Source organism: Lichenostomus cassidix, chromosome 29 (assembly GCF_008360975.1).
Source record: "Lichenostomus cassidix isolate B80296 chromosome 29, HeHo_3.0, whole genome shotgun sequence".
NCBI lineage: Eukaryota > Metazoa > Chordata > Aves > Passeriformes > Meliphagidae > Lichenostomus > Lichenostomus cassidix.
The window spans coordinates 3056179-3077000 of NC_139509.1; the positions used below are offsets into that span (position 1 = coordinate 3056179).

A 20822-nucleotide genomic window follows, 5' to 3' on the forward strand; every position below is an offset into this window, starting at 1 on the left:
ACCCCCCGCCCCTGGTTCTCCGCCCCCTCCCCTCCCAAAACCTTGAAAAAGGGGAAAGGAAAAGAAAAAAGAAAAATACTGTTTATTTCACACCACTACATCAAGTGCATCAGTCTGCCGTGGCCCCGGTGGGTGCCCCGGTGTCCCCCGTGCCCCCCGAACCTCCCCTGCCATCGCTCCCCGGCGGGGCTGGAGACCCCCAGGCTCAGGGAGGTGGGGAAGCTGCCTCTGTTTTGGGGGTTCAGGCCCCCCAAACCTGGGGAGTCCAGTGATGTCCCCAAAATCCCACCCAACGGGACGTCCCCAAGGTGGGGGATCACCCCCAGAAGCCCCTCGAGAGGTGGGGGACCCCCAAAATCAGCGTGGGGGTGACGTAAATTGGGGGTCACCCCGGTGAGCTGTGACACTGCCTCAGGAACACAGGAAAATGGGCAAAACCCAGAGAAATGGAAATCACCGATTTTGGGTGGGTGTGTGACACTCGGGGGCAGGACAGGTGGGGGGTTCTGTCACCACGTGTGTCACAGGTGTGACATGAACAGTGTGACATGTGTGACAAGCAGGGAACGGGAGACACACACAGGCACAGGTGGGCACAGGCACGGGGGCAGAGGGACAAAATCTGTGGCCAAAGGGACAAAACCAGTGGCCAAAGTGCTGATGGCTGGAGGTCAGGGGCTGTGGCTGGTGGGACACAGAGGGGATTCCCAGTGCTCCCAGTTCAGGGCACCTGGAAGACGCTGAAGGGCGCAGTGGGGGTGGGCACAGGTGAGGCCCTGCACACAGGTAAAGGTACAGGGGTGGGGGGACAAAATCGGTGGCCAAAGGGACAAAATCAATGGCCAAAGTGCTGATGGCAGGTGACCGGAGGGACTGGGACTGGGAACTGGGATGTTCCCAGTGCTCCCAGTTCAGAGCGTGTGGAAGACATTGAATGTCGGACACAGGTAGGGGCATGGTGACACAGGTATGGGCATGGTGACACAGGTGTGGGTGTGCTGGTGCAGGGAACCAGGTGGCAGAGGGACAGAACCAGGTGGCAGAGGGACAGAACCAGTGGCCAAAGCACTGACGGCACACGGCCAGGGTGACACAGGGGCTTCCCAGTGCTCCCAGTTTAGGGCACGTGGGAGTCACTGGGGGTGCACACAGGTGAGGACCTGGACACAGGCAGGGCGTGGTGGCAGAGGGGACAAAACCAGTGGCCAAAGTGCTGCTGGCAGGACAGTGAGGGACACGGGGGGCTCCCAGTGCTCCCGCAGGACACGCCGACAGGTGGCACGGGCAGGGCGCGGTGGCAGAGGGACAAACCGGTGGCCAAAGTGCTGGCGGCTGGACGCCGAGGGCTGCCCGGCTCAGGGCACGTGGAAGACGTTGAGCTTGCTGGTGTTCTTGAGCGTCTGGCGGCGGTTGCAGAACCACACGCGCACCACCTCGCGCTCGTAGCGCAGCTCCTGCGCGATGCGCGTGATCTCGGCGCCCGTGGGCAGCGCGTTGCGCTCGAAGTGAGCATTCAGCGCCTCCAGGGCCTGCGGGGTGAAGGAGGTGCGGCGCTTGCGCTTCTTGCCCGGCTCGCCGCCCACGAACTCCAGCAGGTGCTGCTGCCCCTCGCGCTGCCGCTGCTCCGCCTCGCGCAGCCACTTCTCCAGCACCGGCTTCAGCTTCTGCGCGCTCTTGGGCGTGATGTCCAGCTTCTCGAACCTAAGGGGACACCAGGGGGACACTCAAGGGACATGTCCAGCTTCTCGGACCTGCAGGGACATGGGGACACTCAGGGGACACTCAGGGGACACTCAGGGGAAGACACGGGACACTCGGAGGGATGTCCAGCTTCTTGAATCTGTGGGGACACTCAGGGGTGACACAGGTGACACTTGGGGGACACTCAGGGGACACTCAGAGGGCATGTCCAGCTTCTTGAACCTATGGGGACATGGGGACATTCAGAGGGGACAGGGGACATTCAGGGGGGACACACGTGACACATGGGGGGCACTCAGGGGACACTCGGGGGAGGTCCAGTTTCTTGAACCCACAGGGACACAGGGGACACTCAGGGGGACGTCTTGGGGGTCATGTCCAGCTCCTCAGTCCTGAGGGGACACGGGGGACCCTCAGGAATGGGGGACAGGGGGACAGCAGGGGTGTCACTGACCTGGCTCTGTCCCCTTACCTGCAGATGGCCCTGTCCTGTTCCTGTCCCTGTCCCCCGGTACCTGGCAGGTGGCCCTGGACCTGTCCTGTCCCCACAGTTCACCTTCAGGTCGCCCTGTCCCTGTACCTGTCCCTGCAGGTGACAGGTATTTACCTGCAGGTGGTCCTGTCTGCACAGGTCACATCACCTGCAGGTGGCCCCACAGGTGGCATTTACCTGTAGATTGCCCTGTCCCTGTCCCCATACTGTGCCCACAGGTGACATTACCTGCAGATGGCCCTGTCTCTGTCCCACAGGTGACGTTACCTGATGTCCCCACAGGTGACATTACCTGCAGGTGATAGCCTCACAGGTGACATTTACCTGTAGATGGCCCTGTCCCTGTCCTTGTCCCCACAGGTGACATTACCTGCAGGTGTCCTTGTCCCCACAGGTGACATTACCAGCAGATGGCCATATCCCTGCCCCCATACTGTCCCCACAGGTCACATTATCTGCAGGTGGCCCCACAGGTGACATTTACCTGTAGATTGCCCTGTCCCTGTCCCCATACTGTGCCCACAGGTGACATTACCTGCAGGTGACAGCCTCACAGGTGACATTTACCTGTAGATAGCTCTGTCTCTGTCCTTGTCCCCACAGGTGACATTACCTTCAGATGCCCCCACAGGTGACATTACCTGCAGATGGCCATATCCCTGTCCCCATACTGTCCCCACAGGTCACATTATCTGCAGATGGCCCCACAGGTGACATTTACCTGTAGATGTCCCTGCAGGTGAGATTTACCTGTAGATGGCCCTGTCCCTGTACCCACCGTGTCCCCGCAGGTGACATTACCTGCAGATGTCTCCCCAGGTGACATTTACCTGCAGATAGCCTGTCCCTGTCCCCACACCTGTCCCCCAGGTGACACTACCCGCAGATGTCCCTGTCCCCCAACACCCCAACCCCCCCCCCCACAACCCAACCCCCCCCCCCACAACCCAACCCCCCCCCCACACCTGTCCCCCAGGTGGCATTACCTGCAGATGTCCCTGTCCCTGTCCCCCAGGCGGCGTTACCTGCAGATGGCCGACTGGCTGTAGGCTGGCCCCTCGGTGGCAGTCAGCGCCTGTCCCACCTGGGTCTGGGTCAGTCCCAGCGACAGTCGCCGCAGCTTGAAGTTCTTGGCGAATTCCCGAATCTCCTCCAGGTTGATCCCATCCTCCTCGGCGCTGGGCGGGGCTGGGGGCTCTGGGGGACAGGGGGCTGTGAACCCTTGATCCCAGTGACCACAGTGACCCCAGTGACCCCAGTGACCCCAGTGACCCCAGAGCCCGAGATCCCAGTGATCCCAGAGCCCCAGTGATCCCAGTGACCCCAGTGATCCCAGACCTCTTTATCCCTCTTCCCAGGGGAGCCCAGCTCATTATCCCTTTTCCCACAGAGCCCACAGCCAGTTTTCCCTCATCCCAGTGGTTCCCTGACCCTGTTAATCCCAAAAGATCTCAGACCCTCTTTTCCCAGTGGTTCCCTGTTCCTGTTAATCCCAGAATCCCAGAACACCTCAGACCCTGCTTTCCCTCTTCCCAGTTCCCATTATTCCTGTGCCCAGGGACTCCAGACCCCCAGTATCCCTTTTCCCACAGGACCCCAATCCCTGCTATCTCTCTTCCCAGGGGATCCCAGACTCCAACCTCTCTCTCCCCAACAGTTCCCAGACCCCATTATCACCAGGGGACCCCATTCCCTGTCACCCCTCCTCCCACAGGACCCCATTCCCTGTCACCCCTCTCCCCAGCAGTGCCCAGACCCCACAATTCCCATGCACCCCAAATCCCGTTCTCCCTGTCCCAGTGCTCCCAGTGACTCACTGGACACCAGCTGGCTCACGGTGGGTGTCTCAGAGCAGGTGATGGGCACAGGTGACGATGACACCTTGGTCATGGGTGCAGGGCTTGTCACCACCCCGGCTGGGGCTGGCTGGATGGGCTGTACCTGGGGGGCACCTGGGGGTCACCTGGGGGTCACCTGGCAGCTGAGGGGGACCTGGGCATGTCCCACTGGGACAGCTGCTGGTGACAGCTGATGATTTTTGTACCTTTTATATACCCTTTTCTTTTAATTTATATACCATTTCATACATTTTTATACTCCTTTCCTGTTTTTGTAACCTTTACAAACCCTCTGTGCCTTAGCCCCGCACACTTGTAATTTCTGCAGTCTGATTTTTAACTTAATTTGAAAGTTTTCCAAAGCAAAAACACCAAATGCAGCAAAAAGCCAAGAGTTTTTCCACCCATAATACTTTTTCAAAACGAAAGACTTCAACCTCGGATGAAGCCTTTTCTCTGGAAATTATTTCATAAACTGGACTGCAGTCTCATTTAAAAGGAAGTAATTAAAATAAAAAGGCAATTACTTCATTTATTAAACTTCTTATTAGGGAATTTTAAGTAAATATACTAATTTACAAACTCCATGGAATTATATATGTGTTATACAAAGTATACACCTCAGCTTTGAAAAGTTGTACACCTAGAATCCTATTAAATACCCAAATAAATACCCTTTTCCCTTTCCTGCTGTTTCCAGTGAAAAGCCAAAATGCAACAGTGGCACCAGGAGGGGACAGGGTGACAGTGGGACAGCGCTGGGGCAGGAGGGGACACGGCCTGGGGGTGCTGCTGGGGACCCAAAGCCACATGGGGTGGCTTCAAAGGGGCTCCTGGGTCCCCAAAAGCACACAGGAAAGCCCCAGAGGTGCTCCTGAGATCCTAAATCCACCTGTCTGTGCCCCAAAGCACCGTGGCCACAGCTCAAAGGTCCCCAAAGCCACACAGCTGGGTCCCAAGGCCAGGTAGCTGTGTCCCAAAGAAGTCTGTGGTCCTCATAAAGCCACCTGGCCACATCCCAAAGGGGTTTGTGTCCCCCCAAGGCCATGGGGACACTTCTCAAAGCCACACAAAATCCCAAAGGTGCAGGAGGGTCCCAAAGGCCCTCTGGGAACACTGCCACCCTTCGGCCACGCTGCCATGGCCCCCTGGGTGGGGGTGTTTGGGGGACTATGGGGGACTCAGGGGGGCTCAGGGGGGCTCAAGGTGACTTGGGGGGCTCAGGGTGACTCAGGGAGGCTCAGGGTGACAGGGGGTGACTTGGGGAGACTCAGGGTAACTCAGGGCTCTCAGGGTGACTCGGGGGTCTCAGGGGCAGTGGGCTCACCTCGCTCTTGACGGGGGGCTCAGCTGGCCCGTTCTTCTTGCTGGGGGCTGGCGTGGGGGGTGCTGTGGCCAGCGTGGCCCCTGTGGCCAGCGTGGCCCCTGTGGTCAGCGTGGCGATGACCTGGCCCTGCGCGTTGAGCAGCAGCTGCGGTGTCACCGGGGTCACCTGCAGGCTGGGCGGGGCCGGTGTGGGGGTGGCTGCGGCCACCCCGGGTGGGGTCACCACCCACGGCAGGGTCCCGATCACCTGGGGGGGACACGGTGCTGGGGGACATGGAAACACCCACCCTGCAGGGGGGACACTGGGAGCACCTGGGACACCTCCCCAGGTGACACCAGGAGTGTCCAGGACCCCTCCCCAGGTGACACTGGGAACACCCAGGACGCTCCCCAGGTGACACCAGGAGTGTCCAGGACCCTCCCCAGGTGACACCGGGAACACCCAGGACCCTCCCCAGGTGACACTGGGAACACCCAGGACCCTCCCCAGGTGACACCGCCCGAGGTGACAGGTGACCCGCCGTACCTGGCCCTGGGCGTTGGTCAGCAGCTGCCCCGGGATGCCCTGGACGCTGGGCAGGGGGTTGGCGATCACGGGGGGGGCGCTGAGGGACCCCAGGAGCTGCGGCTGTGTCCCCAGCTGTGTCCCCAGAGCTGCTGTGATCTGCGGGGTGGAAATGGGGTCAGGGCTGGGGCAATGGGACACCCGGATTGTCCCACCCTCCCTGCGGCCACCTGGGGGACCCTAAATCCATAAATCTGTAAATCCCTAAATCTATAAATCCAACCCCTGGGAGCTGCCCGGAGCAGAACTGCAGCTTGTTGGGATGGGGAAACTGAGGCTGGAATCCTGCACGGGGAAACTGAGGCAGGGACCCTGATTGGGGAAACTGAGGCTGAGATTGTGCCCAAGAAAACTGAAATTGGGACTCTCCCTGGGGAAACTGAGGCCGGGATCTCACATGGAAAAACAGGCTGGGATCTTGCACAGGGAAACTGAGGCAGGGATCCTCTCCAGGGACACTGAGGTGAGAACCTCATGTGGAAACTAAGGTAGGAATCCTGCCTGGGGAAACTGTGGCTGGGATCTTGTCCTCGGGGAAACTGGAACTGGGATTTTGCCCAGGAAAACTGAGACCGGGATGCTGGATGGGGAAACTGAGGCAGGGATTTTGTCTGGGGCAAGTGAGGCTGAAATTGTGCCCAAGAAAACTGAACTGGGATTCTGCCTGGGGAAATTGGAACTGCAATTTTGCCTGGGGAAACTGAGGCTAGGATTTTACACTGAAAAACAGAGTGGGATCTTGTCCCAGGAAACTGAGGTAGGGATGTGTCCCTGGGGAAACTGAGGCAGGGATGTGTCCCTGGGGAAACTGAGGCAGGGATCTTGTCCAGGTAAACTGAGGCAGGGATGTGGCCCTGGCATTCCCGGGGCTCCCGTGGCCGCCGTACCGCAGGACAGGGCGGGATTTGTCCTTACAATGCCGGGGTTAAAGGCCAGGCCGGCGATCTGGGGCTGCACGGCCATCGGGGGCTGCACGGCCATCGGGGGGTCCTTCGGGGGGGTGGGCGCCGGGGGGGGCTGCGGCAGCAGCGGGGGCTGCCCGGGGGGCGGCGGGGGAGGGCGAGGCGCTGGCACGGCCGGGATGGCGGGGATGGCCGGGCTGAGCACGGCGGCGGCTGCGGAGAGAGAGACACCGTCAGCGGGTGGCACCGGGGACAGAGCGCCTGTCACCTCCCCCGCCCCGCCTGTCACCTCCCCCGCCCCGCCTGTCCCTCCCGCCTCCCTCCAGGTCTCACCTACACCAGGTGTGCTGCAGCCCTGAGTGGGGCACAGCTGGGAGAGCCAAAATCCCCCCGGGCACACCTGGGACAGGTGTCCTAAGAGCCTCCAGATGTTGGGGTCGAGCCCCACTGTCCCTCCTGCAGGTGTCACACCTGGAGCCCCAAATCTGCACCAGATGTCACACCTGGAGCCCCAAATCTGCATCAGGTGCCACACCTGGAGCCCCAAACCTGCACCACACCTGGAGCCCCAAATCTGTATCAGGTGTCATATCTGGAGCCCCAAATCTACGCCTTTCATACTCCAATTCCCCTAAATTCCAGCCCAATTCAGAGCCCTGCAGGTGAGGACAACCTGGGCTGGGGCTGAGCTGGGGGAGGATGAATCAGGGAGAAAGCAAAGGGAGCCCCAAGGTCACCTGTCTCAGCCAGGTACCACATCTGGAACTCCAAATCTGCACCTTTTAGTCTCAAATCTCCCAAATTCAAGCCCATTTCAGAACCCTCCTGCAGCAGGTGCCACATCTGGAATCCCAAATCTATACTAGGTGACACACCTGGACGCTCAAATCTACACCTTCAGTACTCAAATCTCCCAAATTCAAGCCCGTTTCAGACCCTTTCTGGGAACCCCAAATCTGCAACTTTCACACTGAAATCCCCCAAATTCAAGCCCAATTCCAATCCTTCCTGAAGCCACACCTGGAAACTCAAATCTACCTGGAAACTCAAATCTACCTGGACCTCACCTGTTGCAAGCATGTGCTACACCTGGAGCCCCAAATCTGCACTTTTTACCCTGAAATTCCCCAAATCCAAGCCTGATTCTGATCCTTCCTGGAGCCACACCTGGATCCCAAATTTACAGCAGGTGCCACACCTGGAGCCCCAAATATGCAACTTTTATGCTGAAATCCCCCAAATTCAAGGCAAATTCTGGTCCTCCTGGAGCCTCAAATCTGCACTTTTTACCCTGAAATCCCCCAAATTCAAGGCAAATTCTGATTCTTCCTGAAGCCCCACCTGGAGCCCCAAATCTACCTGGATCTCACCTGTTGCAAGCATGTGCTACACCTGGAGCCCCAAATTTACACCTTTTATCCTAAAATCCCCCAAATCCAAGCCCAAATCTGATCCTTCCTGGAGCTTCAAATCTACACCTTTTATACTCAAATCTCCCAAATTCAAACCCAACTCAGACCCTCCCTGAAGTCACACCTGGAGCCCAAACCTACACCTTTTACCCTGAAATCTCCCAAATCCAAGCCCAATTCCAATCCTTCCTGAAGCCACACCTGGACCCCCAAATCTTCACCTTTTATCCTGAAATACCCTAAATTCAAGCCCAATTCTGATTCTCCCAAAAGCACACCTAGACCAAATCTGCACCTTTTACCCTGAAATCTTCCAAATTCAAGGCAAATTCCGATCCTCCCTGAAGCCACACCTGGAGCCCCAAATCTGCACCTTTTCCTCTCAAAGTCTCAGCCCGTTGCCGGTGCCGGGCGGGGCCGGGCAGGTGCTGAGTTACCTGCGGTTACCTGTCAGATTGGCTACGGGCGGTTTGAAAATCGCCCCCGCAGGCGCCGCAGCCGTCAGTCCCGGGAGCGCGGCGAGCGTTGCTGTGGGAATTGTCACCAGGGCCAGCGCCTGCTGGCCTGTCACCTGACCTGCAATACTGATGGGGATAAGAAGAGGTTGAGTAACTGTCCCTGCCGGAACCATTACTCCTGTCACACCTGTGGCTAAGCTTTCCTGAGCCAACACCTGCGGAGATAAATGAGATTTGAAAGAGAAACACAAATCAACGCCCTGCTCAGCATCAGGGGAACACCCACCGGCCCCGCCCCCCGGCCTGGGACACCCCTCGGGGGGACAAAGGGGGACATGGGGGATGTGGGGACCCGGGGGGATGGCAAAGGGGAGCCCCCTTAGCTGGGAACCCCTCTTTGTGGGGAGCTCTGGTGAGTGGGGGGCACTGGGGGTGTAAAGGGGTCCCCCGTTATCTGGTGACCCCGCTGGGGGGGGGATGGGGGCAGAGAGGACATCCCCCCCACCTTGCACGGAGCCCCTTCTCCACAGGGACACCAGGGGCACCTCCCTCCCCCCAAGGTCTGTGGAGACCCTCAGTGTGGGGGACAAAAGGGCAGCCCCCCCCTTACCTGGCCACCCCCTCTCTGGACACCTCCCCGGGGTCCCCCCTCGCCCCCCCAGCCGCGGGGGACAGTTACCTGTGGGGTGGCCTGCACGGCCAGGTGGGTCACGGCGGACTGGCTCGGGGCGTGGCTCGAGGGGACAGGGGTGGGCGACGCTGCTTTGGCTTTACCTGGGGGACAAAGGGCGGGGTGAGGGGGGGTTGGGAACCCAAATTCTGCATCCAGGGAGTGACCACCTTCCCACAGGTGCCCTCAGGTGGGGACAGTGACAGGGAGGGGACACAGGAGGGGCAGTGACAGGGAGGGGACCAGTGAGGTGACAATCCCTCCTTTCTCCAGGTGAGCCTCCTTCCCCCAGCAGGATGGAGGATGGGACAGGTGAGAGGAGCAGGTGGATTTGGGATGTACCTGCGAGGGGATTTGGGGAATAACCCAGTGAGGGATAAAGTGAAATCTCCCCTAAAAGGAGGGGGAGTGGGGCTGGAGCTGCAGCAGGACACTGGAGCAGCCCAGGTGACACAAGCCAGACTGTCACTCCCTCTGCTGCCAGGGATGGAGCTGCGAATGACCCCGGGATGGACAGACTGGGGACAATCCAGGGAATGACCCCGGGAAGGACAGACTGGGGACAACCCAGGGAATGACCCCGGGAAGGACAGAGCTGGGATATCCCAGGGAAGGACTCCCCAGGGAACAGGAAGGTCTCTCACCTGCCGCCTCCCCGCCGGACGAGTTTGGGGTGCAGGAAGGAGCATCCTCCACACCTGGGGGGCCCCCCTGTCCCGGGGACCCCCCCGCTCCCTCCCCGGCCGTTTTGGGGTCCCCATCCACCCCCACCTCCAGCACCCGGATGGTCTCGTGGCTGGACATGACAATGACCTGCAAAGGGACCCCAAAATCAGCTCCAGGGGTGTCACCCCCCGGCCGTGTCCCCCAGGGGTTCCCCCCGCCCCACGGGGTGTGTTTTGGGGTGCAGAGCCCACCTGGACCCTGCAGTGGGGAGCGGCGGGTGGGGGGGTTGTGTCCCCCAACAGTTCAGTGTTCAGCACCCTAACTCCAGGGGGTGAGACCTGGGGCAGTGAAACTGCCAGCGGCTGCAGCACCCCGAAACCTGCAGCACCCCAAACCTGCAGCACCCCAAAACCTGCAGCACCCAAACCTGCAGCACCCCAAACCTACAGCACCCCAAACCTGCAGCACCCAAACCTGCAGCACCCCAAACCTGCAGCACCCCAAACCTGCAGCACCCCAAACCTATAGCACCCCAAAACCTGCAGCACCCCAAAACGGAGCCTGTGCTCCCAAACCCTACAGGACCCCAAACCTACAGCATCACAAACCTACAGCACCCCCAAACAGAGCCTGTACCCTCAAACATGCAGCACCCCAAACCTACACCCTGAGCCTACAGCACCCTAAACCTACAGCACTCCCAAACAGAGCCTGTACCCCCCAACCTACAACACTCCCAAATCCACAGCACCCCACAGCTCAAGCATGCCCTTACCTGCAACACCCCCAAACGGAGCCCACACCCCAAATCTACAGCACCCCGAATCCTGGAACCCCACACGTGCTGCACCCCTTAAGGAGAACTAGCACCCCCAAACCTACAGCACCCCAAAACCCTACAGCACCCCCAAACAGAGCCTGTGCCCCAAACCCTACAGCACTCCAAACTTACAGCACCCCAAACAGAGGCTGCACCCCCAAACCTAGAGCACCCCAAAACCTACACAACTCCACAAACGTCCAGCAGCCCACAGCTGGTACCCCAAGCAGAAGTCCCCTGTACCTGCAGGACCCCGACAGGGACAGGGACGCTCATGGTGAAAGCCCCAAACCCTGCTGCCATTGCTGCTCTGTCCCTGCCGAGGGACGAGGGGACAGCTCTGGGCTGCGGCTGGAGCAGATAAGGGACAAGGCCGTGAGCAGCAGCGCTGTGGGGGCGGGAGAGGCTGATCCTGCCGCTGGGGCTGCTTATCCACCCGACAGGGCTTTTTATCGGGCAGGTCCTGCCCTTCACAACTGAGAAACTCCCCCAGACCCACCCCGGAGGTGTTGGGCTATTCCCATTCCCAAACGACATTCCTATTCCTGAGAGCTATTTCCATTCCCAAAGGACATTTCCATTCCCATTCCCACTCCCACTCCCACTCCCACTCCCACTCCCATTCCCATTCCCATTCCCATTCCTATTCCCATTCCCATTCCCATTCCCATTCCCATTCCCCTCCTGCTGGGGCAGCTCTGGCTCAGCCCTCAGAGGTAGCACAGGGTCCCAGCAGGGCAATGAACCATCAGAGCCCCCGAAGTGCCCCCAGACTCATTTCTGGGCCTTATCCTCTGAGGTGTTACATCAGAGAGGGTAGAATTCCCCCCAGAGATGTCCCTGGGTGTTCACCTGAACCTAAAGGTGCATTGAGCCCCTTTGATGGACTTTGTGTTTCTCCTTTGACCAAGGCACATCAAAGTTGCAACAATCAAGGCTTCCCTTCCCTTCCCTTCCCTTCCCTTCCCTTCCCTTCCCTTCCCTTCCCTTCCCTTCCCTTCCCTTCCCTTCCCTTCCCTTCCCTTCCCTTCCCTTCCCTTCCCTTCCCTTCCCTTCCCTTCCCTTCCTTTCCCTTCCCTTCCCTTCCCTTCCCTTCCCTTCCCTTCCCTTCCCTTCCCTTCCCTTCCCTTCCCTTCCCTTCCCGTCTTTATGTTTTTGTTTCCATATTACTGTAGATGAGAACAATCCAAACAGCTCCAAACCTGCTCTCCATTGCAACCAAATAGTTCTAAGCAAAACCCTAGAAATATATATATCTATGTATATTTATATATCTATAGGTCTATCTATATATATCTATTACCTATATATTTATGTATTTATGTATTTATCTATATTTATCTATTTATCTATTTATCTATTTATATATTTATATATTTATATAAACAAAGATCATGCAGTGTCATTTCACTCTCACTTACCCAAAGGGATCCAACTCTCCCCTAAACCCAGAGCAAATCAAACTCTTCCCCTCAACCCACAGTAGGTCCAACTCTTCCCAAACCCAGATCAAATCCAACTCTCCCTGTGATAAATACATACTATAATATTGGCTTTTCACAAATATTCAAATGGATGCTATGTGTAAAATTTAATTCTCACCAAAATATATATAGTTGTATATAACTGTAATATAGTTGTAATATAAATAATGAATGCCTTTATTTCTGTTACTAACTAGACTCAGACATAGTGGTGAAGTAGCTGATCTGGTTATGTTAGAATGTTTGTGGTTAACTTACAATAACTGAACCACCTGCTTGGTTGGATAACCATTTATATAATTTATATAACACATGTAAATTGGTGTGATGAAGATCCCTGCACTGACATCTCAACCATCAGCAACTGTCACCTGCAGAGCTGTGAGCAGAGCTCGGGCTGGGGTGACAACAGCTCTGACCAAACCACAGCAGCAGCAGAGGCCGAGCTGAACAGCTCCTGGAGCATGCAAACCAGCTCGGGGGGAAGTTTGAATATGTAAAATAGCTTATGAATATGTATTAGGCTGATGTAACAGGAAAGGTGTACAGAGTGTCTCCATCAGTGACAGTGCCCAGCACCCAGCGCTGCTGCTCTGCTTTATTGGCTTTGTCCCCTGATGTCCCTTTATTAAACTTTTAGATTTTAGCAGGAAAGTGAAACTCTTCACATTCCCTAAACCCACAGCAAATCAAACTCTTCCCCTAAACTAAGAGTAAATCCAACTCTCCCCAAACCTCATACAAATCCAACTCTTCCCCTAAACCCACAGGAAACCCAACTCTTCCCCAAACTCACAGTAAATCAAACTCTTCTCCTAAACCCAGAGGAAACCCAACTCTCCCCAAACCCCCTGAGCTTTCAGGGAACTCCAGGATCCCTCGGGCGTGGGCAGGGATCAGTGAGGTGTGCTGGGGTTTCTTTGTGAGGTTTTCTCTGGGAGAAAACCCAGCTGAGCCCCGGGGAGGATCCATGGGGAGCAGGACACTGACCCTTGCCACCAAGGGTCACTCTGTGGTCACTGTCCCCTGGGGTCATTTTCCCCCTGACAATTCCTGAGCCACCCCATGGGGTGGAATTGCAATTCCTGCAGGAGACTTTATTAATTATTATTTATTAATTTAGTATTAATTTATTATTAACTGTTGATTCGTTTTCACTGTGAGCAACAATATCCTAAATATTACTGGGATTACCTAAACCAGACTATTTCATGTGCTGTCACTTCGAGTTTTTGCTAAGTTGATTTTGTCTTTTTCACTGGAAAAAAAAAGAATGGTGTGGGAAAAGTTTTTATTTTTCTCCATTGCTAAATGCACATTTGTCTTATGTATAAATTTGTCTCAACTAGTTGAAAACCAGGGAATTGAACCAAATCATGCCTGGGAGGTGTACAAGGATTAATGAAATCTTGGAATCATCCAAACCAAGGAATTTGTATCAACCTTCCCAGTTCTGCCTTGGAAGGCTTTAGATTTGTGAGGATTTGGCTGAATTTTTCAGAGATAGGAGCAGAGGAACGAAATAACCTTGAGAAAACACAAGGAATTCTCTCCCCAGCTCCCACCCAGCCCTTCCTGAACCACTTACAAATGGTGCCTCCACGCTGGAAATTACACCACTTTCCTAATAACTTTCCTAATTAATTGTTTTAATTAACTTTCCTAATTAATGGCTTTAATTAATCGCAGGCAGTGCCATGTTCCACTGCAGGCAGCACTTAGCAAGGTTTGTCACGAGCTGCTATTTTGGGAGGCCAGTTTGGGAAAATCACTGAAATTTCTGAGATTTGCTAAACCGACCTTGGTGATTTTCACTAAACAAAGCTTGGGAAAGGGAAGTGTTTTTGCTGGAGTTGGACGTGAGGAATGCAGGATTTATAGAGCACAAGGACATTCTGCAGAACCCAGAGATAAAGGACAGACACAGGCAGCCCACAAATGTGCTCAAACTCTCCCTATTTGGGAAAAAGATAATAAAGAGACTGAAAATGGGGGCTAATCAGCATGAGAGGAGAGAAATCAATAACCAATAGAGGATAGAATGCTAATTAATGAGAATTATACCATTTATAGCCAATGGATGTGAATTTCTTTGTTTGCTAAAATGTAGAAACGGTGAGAAGTTTTGGAAGTGTGGGGGGTGAGTCTGGGGAGTGAATAAAGCAATGCTGTTTGCTAGGACTAAAAATAATGCTCGAGTTTGATTTCTCCCGAGGTTTTTGGCAGCAGGAGCAGGTGAGCCCTGGAAACCTAAAACACCTCAGAGCTAGGAACTGTTATCCAGGATTTGCTGGGTTTTCCCAACCTGGGAACTTTTATCCAGGATGTGTTGTGTTATCCCAATCCAAGAACTCTTATCCAGGATGTATTGGGTTATCCCAACCTGGGAATTTTTATCCAGGATATGTTGGGTTTTCCCAGCCTGGGAATTCTTATCTAGGATGTGTCGAATTATCCCAACCTGGGAATTTTTGTCCAAGCTGTGTTGGGTTATGGGGCTGTCCTGTGGCATTCCCATCACCCAGGGCCTGAAATTCCAGGGAAAAGGCACAGGAAGCTCCCTGAGGTGACCTGAGTCACTCACCAGCCAAATATTCCACGAGAACAGTATGACCATGTCTGGGTGGCAAAATGCCTTCCCAGCTGTCCACATGTGACAGGAATGGATCTGATGGAATTTTGGGGTTCCAATTATCCCACCAGGTGTCCTGGGAGGGTTTGGAACTTGGTTTGACCTCACCAGGGAAAGGGATGAATCCCCACGGGATGGAATTCATGGGAGATTTAAGTGTCCCCAGTGCCAGAAAACACATTTATTCTTGGGAGACACCAATTGATTCGGGAAACCACTGTGGCACCAGGTAAAGCCACCAGCCCTGCAGGAGGGACAGGAGATCCCTGAGCACAGCAGAGACCCTTCCCAGCAGAGCCAGGTTCCGTGGATGGATCCCAAACTTTCGGGTTTCCTGTCTCTGGGCCTCACTGGGCAGTGGGAATGGGAATGGGTTTTTAACATTTTAACAATGGGTTTTTAACTGCTGCAGCTCTGGGCCATTTCCTGCCCACCTCTTCCCTCTCTGTCTCTTTCCTCCTTCTCTCCCAGCATTTATATTCAGCCTCAGCGAGGAAGATTTGGCTGTTTTGACCCGGGGAGGAGGGAGAGCCTGGAAGGCTGAGGGTTAATGGTTTGCACCCCCTGCCCAGTGCAGGGAGGAGGGGAGAGCTCTGTGCTGGGGTTGGAGCAGATAAGGGGCAGGGCGGTGAGGGGCAGCGCCTGTGGGGTGGGATAGAGCTTATCCTGCCGGGGTTGGGATTTTTATCCTGCCAGGACTGGGCTGCTTATCCTGCCGGCTGGGGCTGCTGATCCTCCCCACAGGGCTTTTTATCGGGCAGGTCCTGCCTGCCACAACTGAAAAACTCCCCCAGACCCACCCCGGAGGTGTTGGGCTATTCCCATTCCCAAGGGACATTCCTATTCCCAAATGACATTCCCATTCTCGAGGGACATTCCCATTCCCAGGGGACATTCTCACTCCCAAATGACATTCCCCTCCTGCTGGGGCAGCTCTGGCTCCCATGAGGGCAACGAACCATCAGAGGCCCCAAAGTGCCCCCAGACTCATTTCTGGGCTCTCCCCGCAAGGGTGAGCTCCAGGTTACAGCAGAGAGGGTAAAACTCCCCCCAGGGGGTATTAATTAATGGTTAATTAAACCTGGGTGTTCCACCTGAGCTTGTATTAACCCATTGAGCAGGTAACCCCTCACCTGCAGCACCCCAAAACCTGCAGCACCCCAAACCAGAGCAGGTGACCCCTCACCTGCAGCACCAGACTGTCCCCTCCAGCCCCACACTGTCCCCTCCAGCCTCACAGGTGTCACCCAGGCCCAGGTGAGCCCCTGGGATTTCCTCCAGGTGTTCCAGCCCACCCCAGGGCACAAGGGGGGGTCCCACCCCCCGGGCCGGTTTTGGGGGGTCAGTTTTGGGGTCAGGGTGGCCATACCTGCTCGTTGACCGTCAGCAGGGCCTCCTGGGGCTGCCCTGGGCAGGGCTCCATGCTGAGCTGGCACAGGTGGGGAGTCACACCTGCCACATGCTGCAAAGGGGACAAGGAGGGGCTGTCACCACCTGGGGGTCTCTGGGGGGATTTGGTGTCTGGGATCATTCTCACCCCCTCCCAGCCCCTTTGAAACCCTAAAAGCCACGGATGGGCCAGGTGGAATCACCTCTCTGGTGCCTAAAGTGAGACCCCAAACCTCCAGGTGGCACCTGGCTGCACTGCCAACCCCCTAGGGGCCCCAAATTGCTGGGGACACTTCCTTGAGCAGGTGACAGGAGGGAGGGCTCTGCATCCCGCTGGGTTCACCCCCAGGTGGGACACACCTGGCCCAGGGATCCACCTGGAATTCAGGAGGAGCCAAGCAGCCCTTCCTGCTCCCCTGAGCGACATCCCAAATCCCAGGGGCAGCTTTTTCCTACACCTGTGGCTGGAAAAGGTGGGAAAGCTTCTGCTCCTACCTCCTCCAGGTGGGATCAGCACCCCTTCCCACCTCCCCTACACCTGCCAGACAGGGGGGCTTCACTGGAGGAGCTGAGCCCAAAGTGGGAAGGGAAAAGGGGGAAAGGAAGGGAATCCCATGGGATTCTGAGGTCCTGGGTACTCACCCACTGCTTGCTCCGGGGTGAGGGACCCTCCTGGCCAGACACGGAGCTGGGTGTGGGTCTTGACCCCTGGGATGGGCTGGTGGGGCTTGGGTCTGTGGATTTCAGGGCTCCTGGGATTTCAGGGCTCTGGTTCTCTGATTTCAGGACTCCTAGGATTCAAAGCCTTGGCTCTCTGGATTTCAGGGCTCTTGGGATTTGAGGGCTCCAACTCTCTGGATTTTAGGGCTCCCAGGTTTCAGGGCTCCACCTCTCTGGATTTTCAGGGCTCTGGCTCTCTGCTGTCCTGGCTCCAGCTCTCTGGAATTCCGTGTTCAGGCTCTCCAGGTTTCAGGGTGTCTGGGCTCTGGCTCTCCAGGTTTTGGGGTTCCTGGGCTCTGGCTCTCCGGGGTTCTGTCTCTCCTGGTTTTGGGGCTCCAGCTCCCTGGGCTCCTGCGAGTTTTGGGGTCCCTGGGTTTGGCCTGGAGGGACACAAGACCCAGAGCTGTTCCCGTGCTGAGCTCCCCAAAAACACGAGGAGTCACAGGATTCCCCATCCTCCCTTCCCGCTCCTAAAGGATGGAGGAGTTTTGGGAAAAGGCAACTCAGTCAGGAGAACCAGGAAGCTGATGGATGTGTGGGATTTCCTTGGGCTCTGGGGACACCAGGAGCACAGAACCTCCCGTGATCCACCCCAGTCCAAGCCGTGCAGCCAAACTGGATTTATTCCAGCAGCAAAAGGCTGAGGAGAGCACAAGATCCCCAAAATCCCTGATTTCTCTCCCTGCTGCTGGTGGGAGGAGACTCAAATAACCGGGGGTGGGGGGGGGAGAGACTAATTAACGAGACAATTAATCAGACATTTATAATTCCATGCTGGATGCAGGCAGGCATGGAGCTCTGGATTTGGGAGCAGGATCCTCTGCCCATGGCAGATCCCATTTTTCACACTTTTTGGGGTATTTTTTGGCATTTAATGGGACAAATAATTTATCCAGATGGTGGCGAGGGCAGGCAGGGAGGAGCAACCACGGAGCAACAGATGGAGGGAAGGCAAGGAAATGCATAAAATAATAATAAAAAATTTAAAAAAATAAAGGAAGTAGGGAAAAAGGGATGAGAAGGATATTTAGGATGCTCCCAGTCTCCCTGTGGATTTAATTTCCATGCTAATTAAGAGTTGATGAGGCAGAGATGGATCTGAAGTGGGTGGAAAACTGAGTTTGCCCAGGTGAGAAACCCCAAGGATGAATTAAACCTGAGCAGGGAGGCTTTGGACTCACTAATTCCTCACTGCTGTTACCCTGGATTCATTCCTGGAGGGAATAATTCCCACCCAAAATCCTTCCTTCCCTCTAAATCTGATGTCTTTTAAGGTTTTATGGGGCTTACAGATGGAGAAACTGAGGCAGGGGATGAGATGTTGCCCCAAAATAGTCCCCACCCATCCAAAATCCACACCTGGAAATCTCTTTACTGGGGCTGGGGCAACCAAATTCCAACGGGAAATCTGGGAAAACTCATTTACTGCCCCAAAATCTTCCAAATCCAGGGAAAAGAGGCAGCCAGGGAGTTTGTGGGAGATGTGGGATTCCTGACCCCCCAAAATCCAGGGAATAATAATAATAATAATAAATAAATAAATCCTTTCTCACTCCATCAGAGAGGAAAAACCCTGCAGAGAGGCCCCAAAAACTGCTGAAAAACAGGGAAAACCCCAAACCAGTTGGCCAAAGGTTTCCTGCCAGTTGGGCAGTTTAACCCAATGCTCCCAAAATCCTTTTTGCCCCATTACAAAGGAACAATTTCCCTGGTTTTTGCCAAAATTTTTCCAATTTTCCCATACTGGAAGACGTGGGAACCAGTGAGCCACGTGGCCTTGGGGGAATTCCTGAACCCCTGATTTCCTTCTCACTTCCACGGGGGGTTTGGGGCAAAATCCTGATCCCAAAGCCAAGCTCGAGCCCTTCTGGCAGTGTTGGGATCTCCCTGGCTCTGCTGCCTGTCGGGAATGTGAACCCTGAGCAGCAGATCAGCTTGCAGTGACTTCCTGGGAAGTTTTATTCCCGGGATTACAATCCAAGCCAAGGCCAGGAGCAGAGTTTGGCCCCAAAATAGAACCTGGAGCATCGATCCCATGTCCTGAAGTGTCCCCGAGGGCCCCTGAGCCTGCATCCCATGGGGTGGGGTGGGATTTGTAATCCCATAAATCCATAAATCCCTATGGGATTGGGAAGGGATGGGATGGGATTTATGGGACTGGGATTGGGATTGATGGGATTGGGACGGGGTGGGATTTACAGGATTTATGGGATTGGGATGGGATGAGGTGGGACGGAAATTATGGGATTTATGGAATTGGGATGTGATTTGGATGGGATTTATGGGATTGGGATGGGATGGCAATGCTGGGCCCCCCCTGTCCCTTTGGGGGGTTCAGGTGGAGTGCAGGGGGTGAAGAACAAGAGTCACCCCGAGATGGCCACAGATGGAGCTGTTGGGGACATGAGGGGACATGGAACAACCCAGCCACACCCCCTTCCTGCCCCCCAAAGGTGGGGACCTCCTGTGCCCCCAAACCTGCCCTGCCAGAGCTCTGCAGCACCCAGGGAAGATCCCTTCACCCCAAAACTGCCAAACGAGGGGCTCTGAGCCCTCTGAGGGGTTTTCGGCACCCCCAAACCCTCACAGCCCCCCACGCTGTGCTGGAGCACCCCAAAATGTCCTTGGACCCCCCCGACCTGCCTTTCCCCCTCAAACCCCCCTGCCTCCCCCCGGGGGTCCCAGCAGGACCCCGACAATGCTCTGCCCCCCTCTGCCCTGCTTCTCTCCTGCACCCCAAATCTCATCGCCCAATCCCTCCTGCCCCCTCCCCCGGGCAGCCCCCCCTTTTCCCATCCCGGGGCTCTCCAGCCCCTCTTCCCCCTTCCCTGACCCCCCAGTTCCGAGGTGCCCCCCTGCCCTGCTCACCCCTAATCCTCACCACCCCCATCCTGTCCCCCCCCTTGTCCCCAATTCCCCCCCAACCCCACAAACCCTCCAAGCCTCTTTCACCCCCCAACGCCCCCAAACTGCCTTTGCCCCCCAGGCAGGACCCCAAAACTGCCCTCATCCCCCGCCCTGTGTCTCCTCTGCGGCACCCCAAATCTCACCCCCGCGCCCCCAGTTCCTCCTGCCTCCCGATCGCCCCCCGGACAGTCCCACCACCCCCTGCCCACCTCTCCTGCCCCGGGGCTCTCCAGCCCCTCTTGCCCCTTCCCTCACCCCCCAATATCGGGGTGTCCCCAGGGACCCCTCAACCCCATTCCGGTGTCCCCAGCACGTGGTGCCCCCCAGTTCACCCCACTTTCCCCCGCGATCCCAGCGCCCCAGCACCCCAACAATGTCCTGTCCTCCTCGGCACTGTTTTCCTCCCCTGCACCCCAAACTCCATCCTCCGCTCCCCCCGGGCAGTCACCCCCTTTCCCTGCCCCGGAGCTCTCCAGCCCCCCCTCCGGGACCCCCCAATTCCGGGTGCCCCCGGTGATCCCCACTTCACCGAGGTCCCCCCGGCACCCTCCTGCCCCCAACTCCCACTCCGGCGCCCCCCACCTTCCCCCCCAGTTCTCCCCAATTTCCCCTCTCAGACCCAGCGCCTCTCTCTGCCCCCCCGAACTGCCTTTGCCCCCAAATCCCGCCTGCCCCCTCGCCTCCCCGCTGGGGTCTCTCTCCCCTCCGCCGGCAGGACCCCAAAACTGCCCTCACCCCCTGCCCTGTGTCTCCTCTGCCGCACCCCAAATCTCACCCCCGACCCCAATTCCTCCTGCCCCCCCGATCCCCCCGGACAGTCTCCCCTTCCTCTGCCCCGG

General features: G+C 56.3%; 1 protein-coding gene across 6 annotated transcripts; it reads right to left on the reverse strand.

Annotated features, from left to right (window-relative positions):
- Positions 1-63: 63 nt before the first annotated feature.
- Positions 64-19697, reverse strand: POU6F1 (POU class 6 homeobox 1). 6 transcript variants are annotated; one of them, XM_085041369.1, is made up of 13 exons: positions 19559-19697; positions 16999-17456; positions 16337-16429; positions 11095-11202; positions 10010-10178; positions 9375-9469; positions 8685-8910; positions 6839-7038; positions 5885-6022; positions 5360-5605; positions 4012-4135; positions 3220-3391; positions 64-1701 (listed from the first exon to the last, which is right to left on the reverse strand). In XM_085041369.1, the coding sequence occupies exons 3-13, from the start codon at positions 16388-16390 to the stop codon at positions 1356-1358; spliced, it is 1878 nt and encodes a 625-aa protein (XP_084897495.1). In that variant the 5' UTR covers positions 16391-16429; positions 16999-17456; positions 19559-19697; the 3' UTR covers positions 64-1355. The 6 variants fall into 6 exon arrangements, 5 of the variants coding, with proteins under 5 accessions (XP_084897495.1, XP_084897497.1, XP_084897498.1 ...); XM_085041371.1 differs by having other exon boundaries at positions 19555-19697; XM_085041372.1 differs by lacking the exon at positions 19559-19697 and having other exon boundaries at positions 64-1210; positions 1324-1701; positions 16999-19538.
- Positions 19698-20822: the final 1125 nt, after the last annotated feature.

Coding starts and splice junctions, on each gene's coding strand:
- POU6F1 (XM_085041369.1), bottom strand. CDS start 16,390: ATGGAGCCCTGCCCAGGGCAGCCCCAGGAGGCCCTGCTGACGGTCAAC. Junction 10,179..11,094: donor TCCCTGTCGGGGTCCTGCAG/GTACAGGGGACT, acceptor GTCCCTTTGCAG/GTCATTGTCATGTCCAGCCA. Junction 7,039..8,684: donor GCCCGTAGCCAATCTGACAG/GTAACCGCAGGT, acceptor CTCTCTCCGCAG/CCGCCGCCGTGCTCAGCCCG.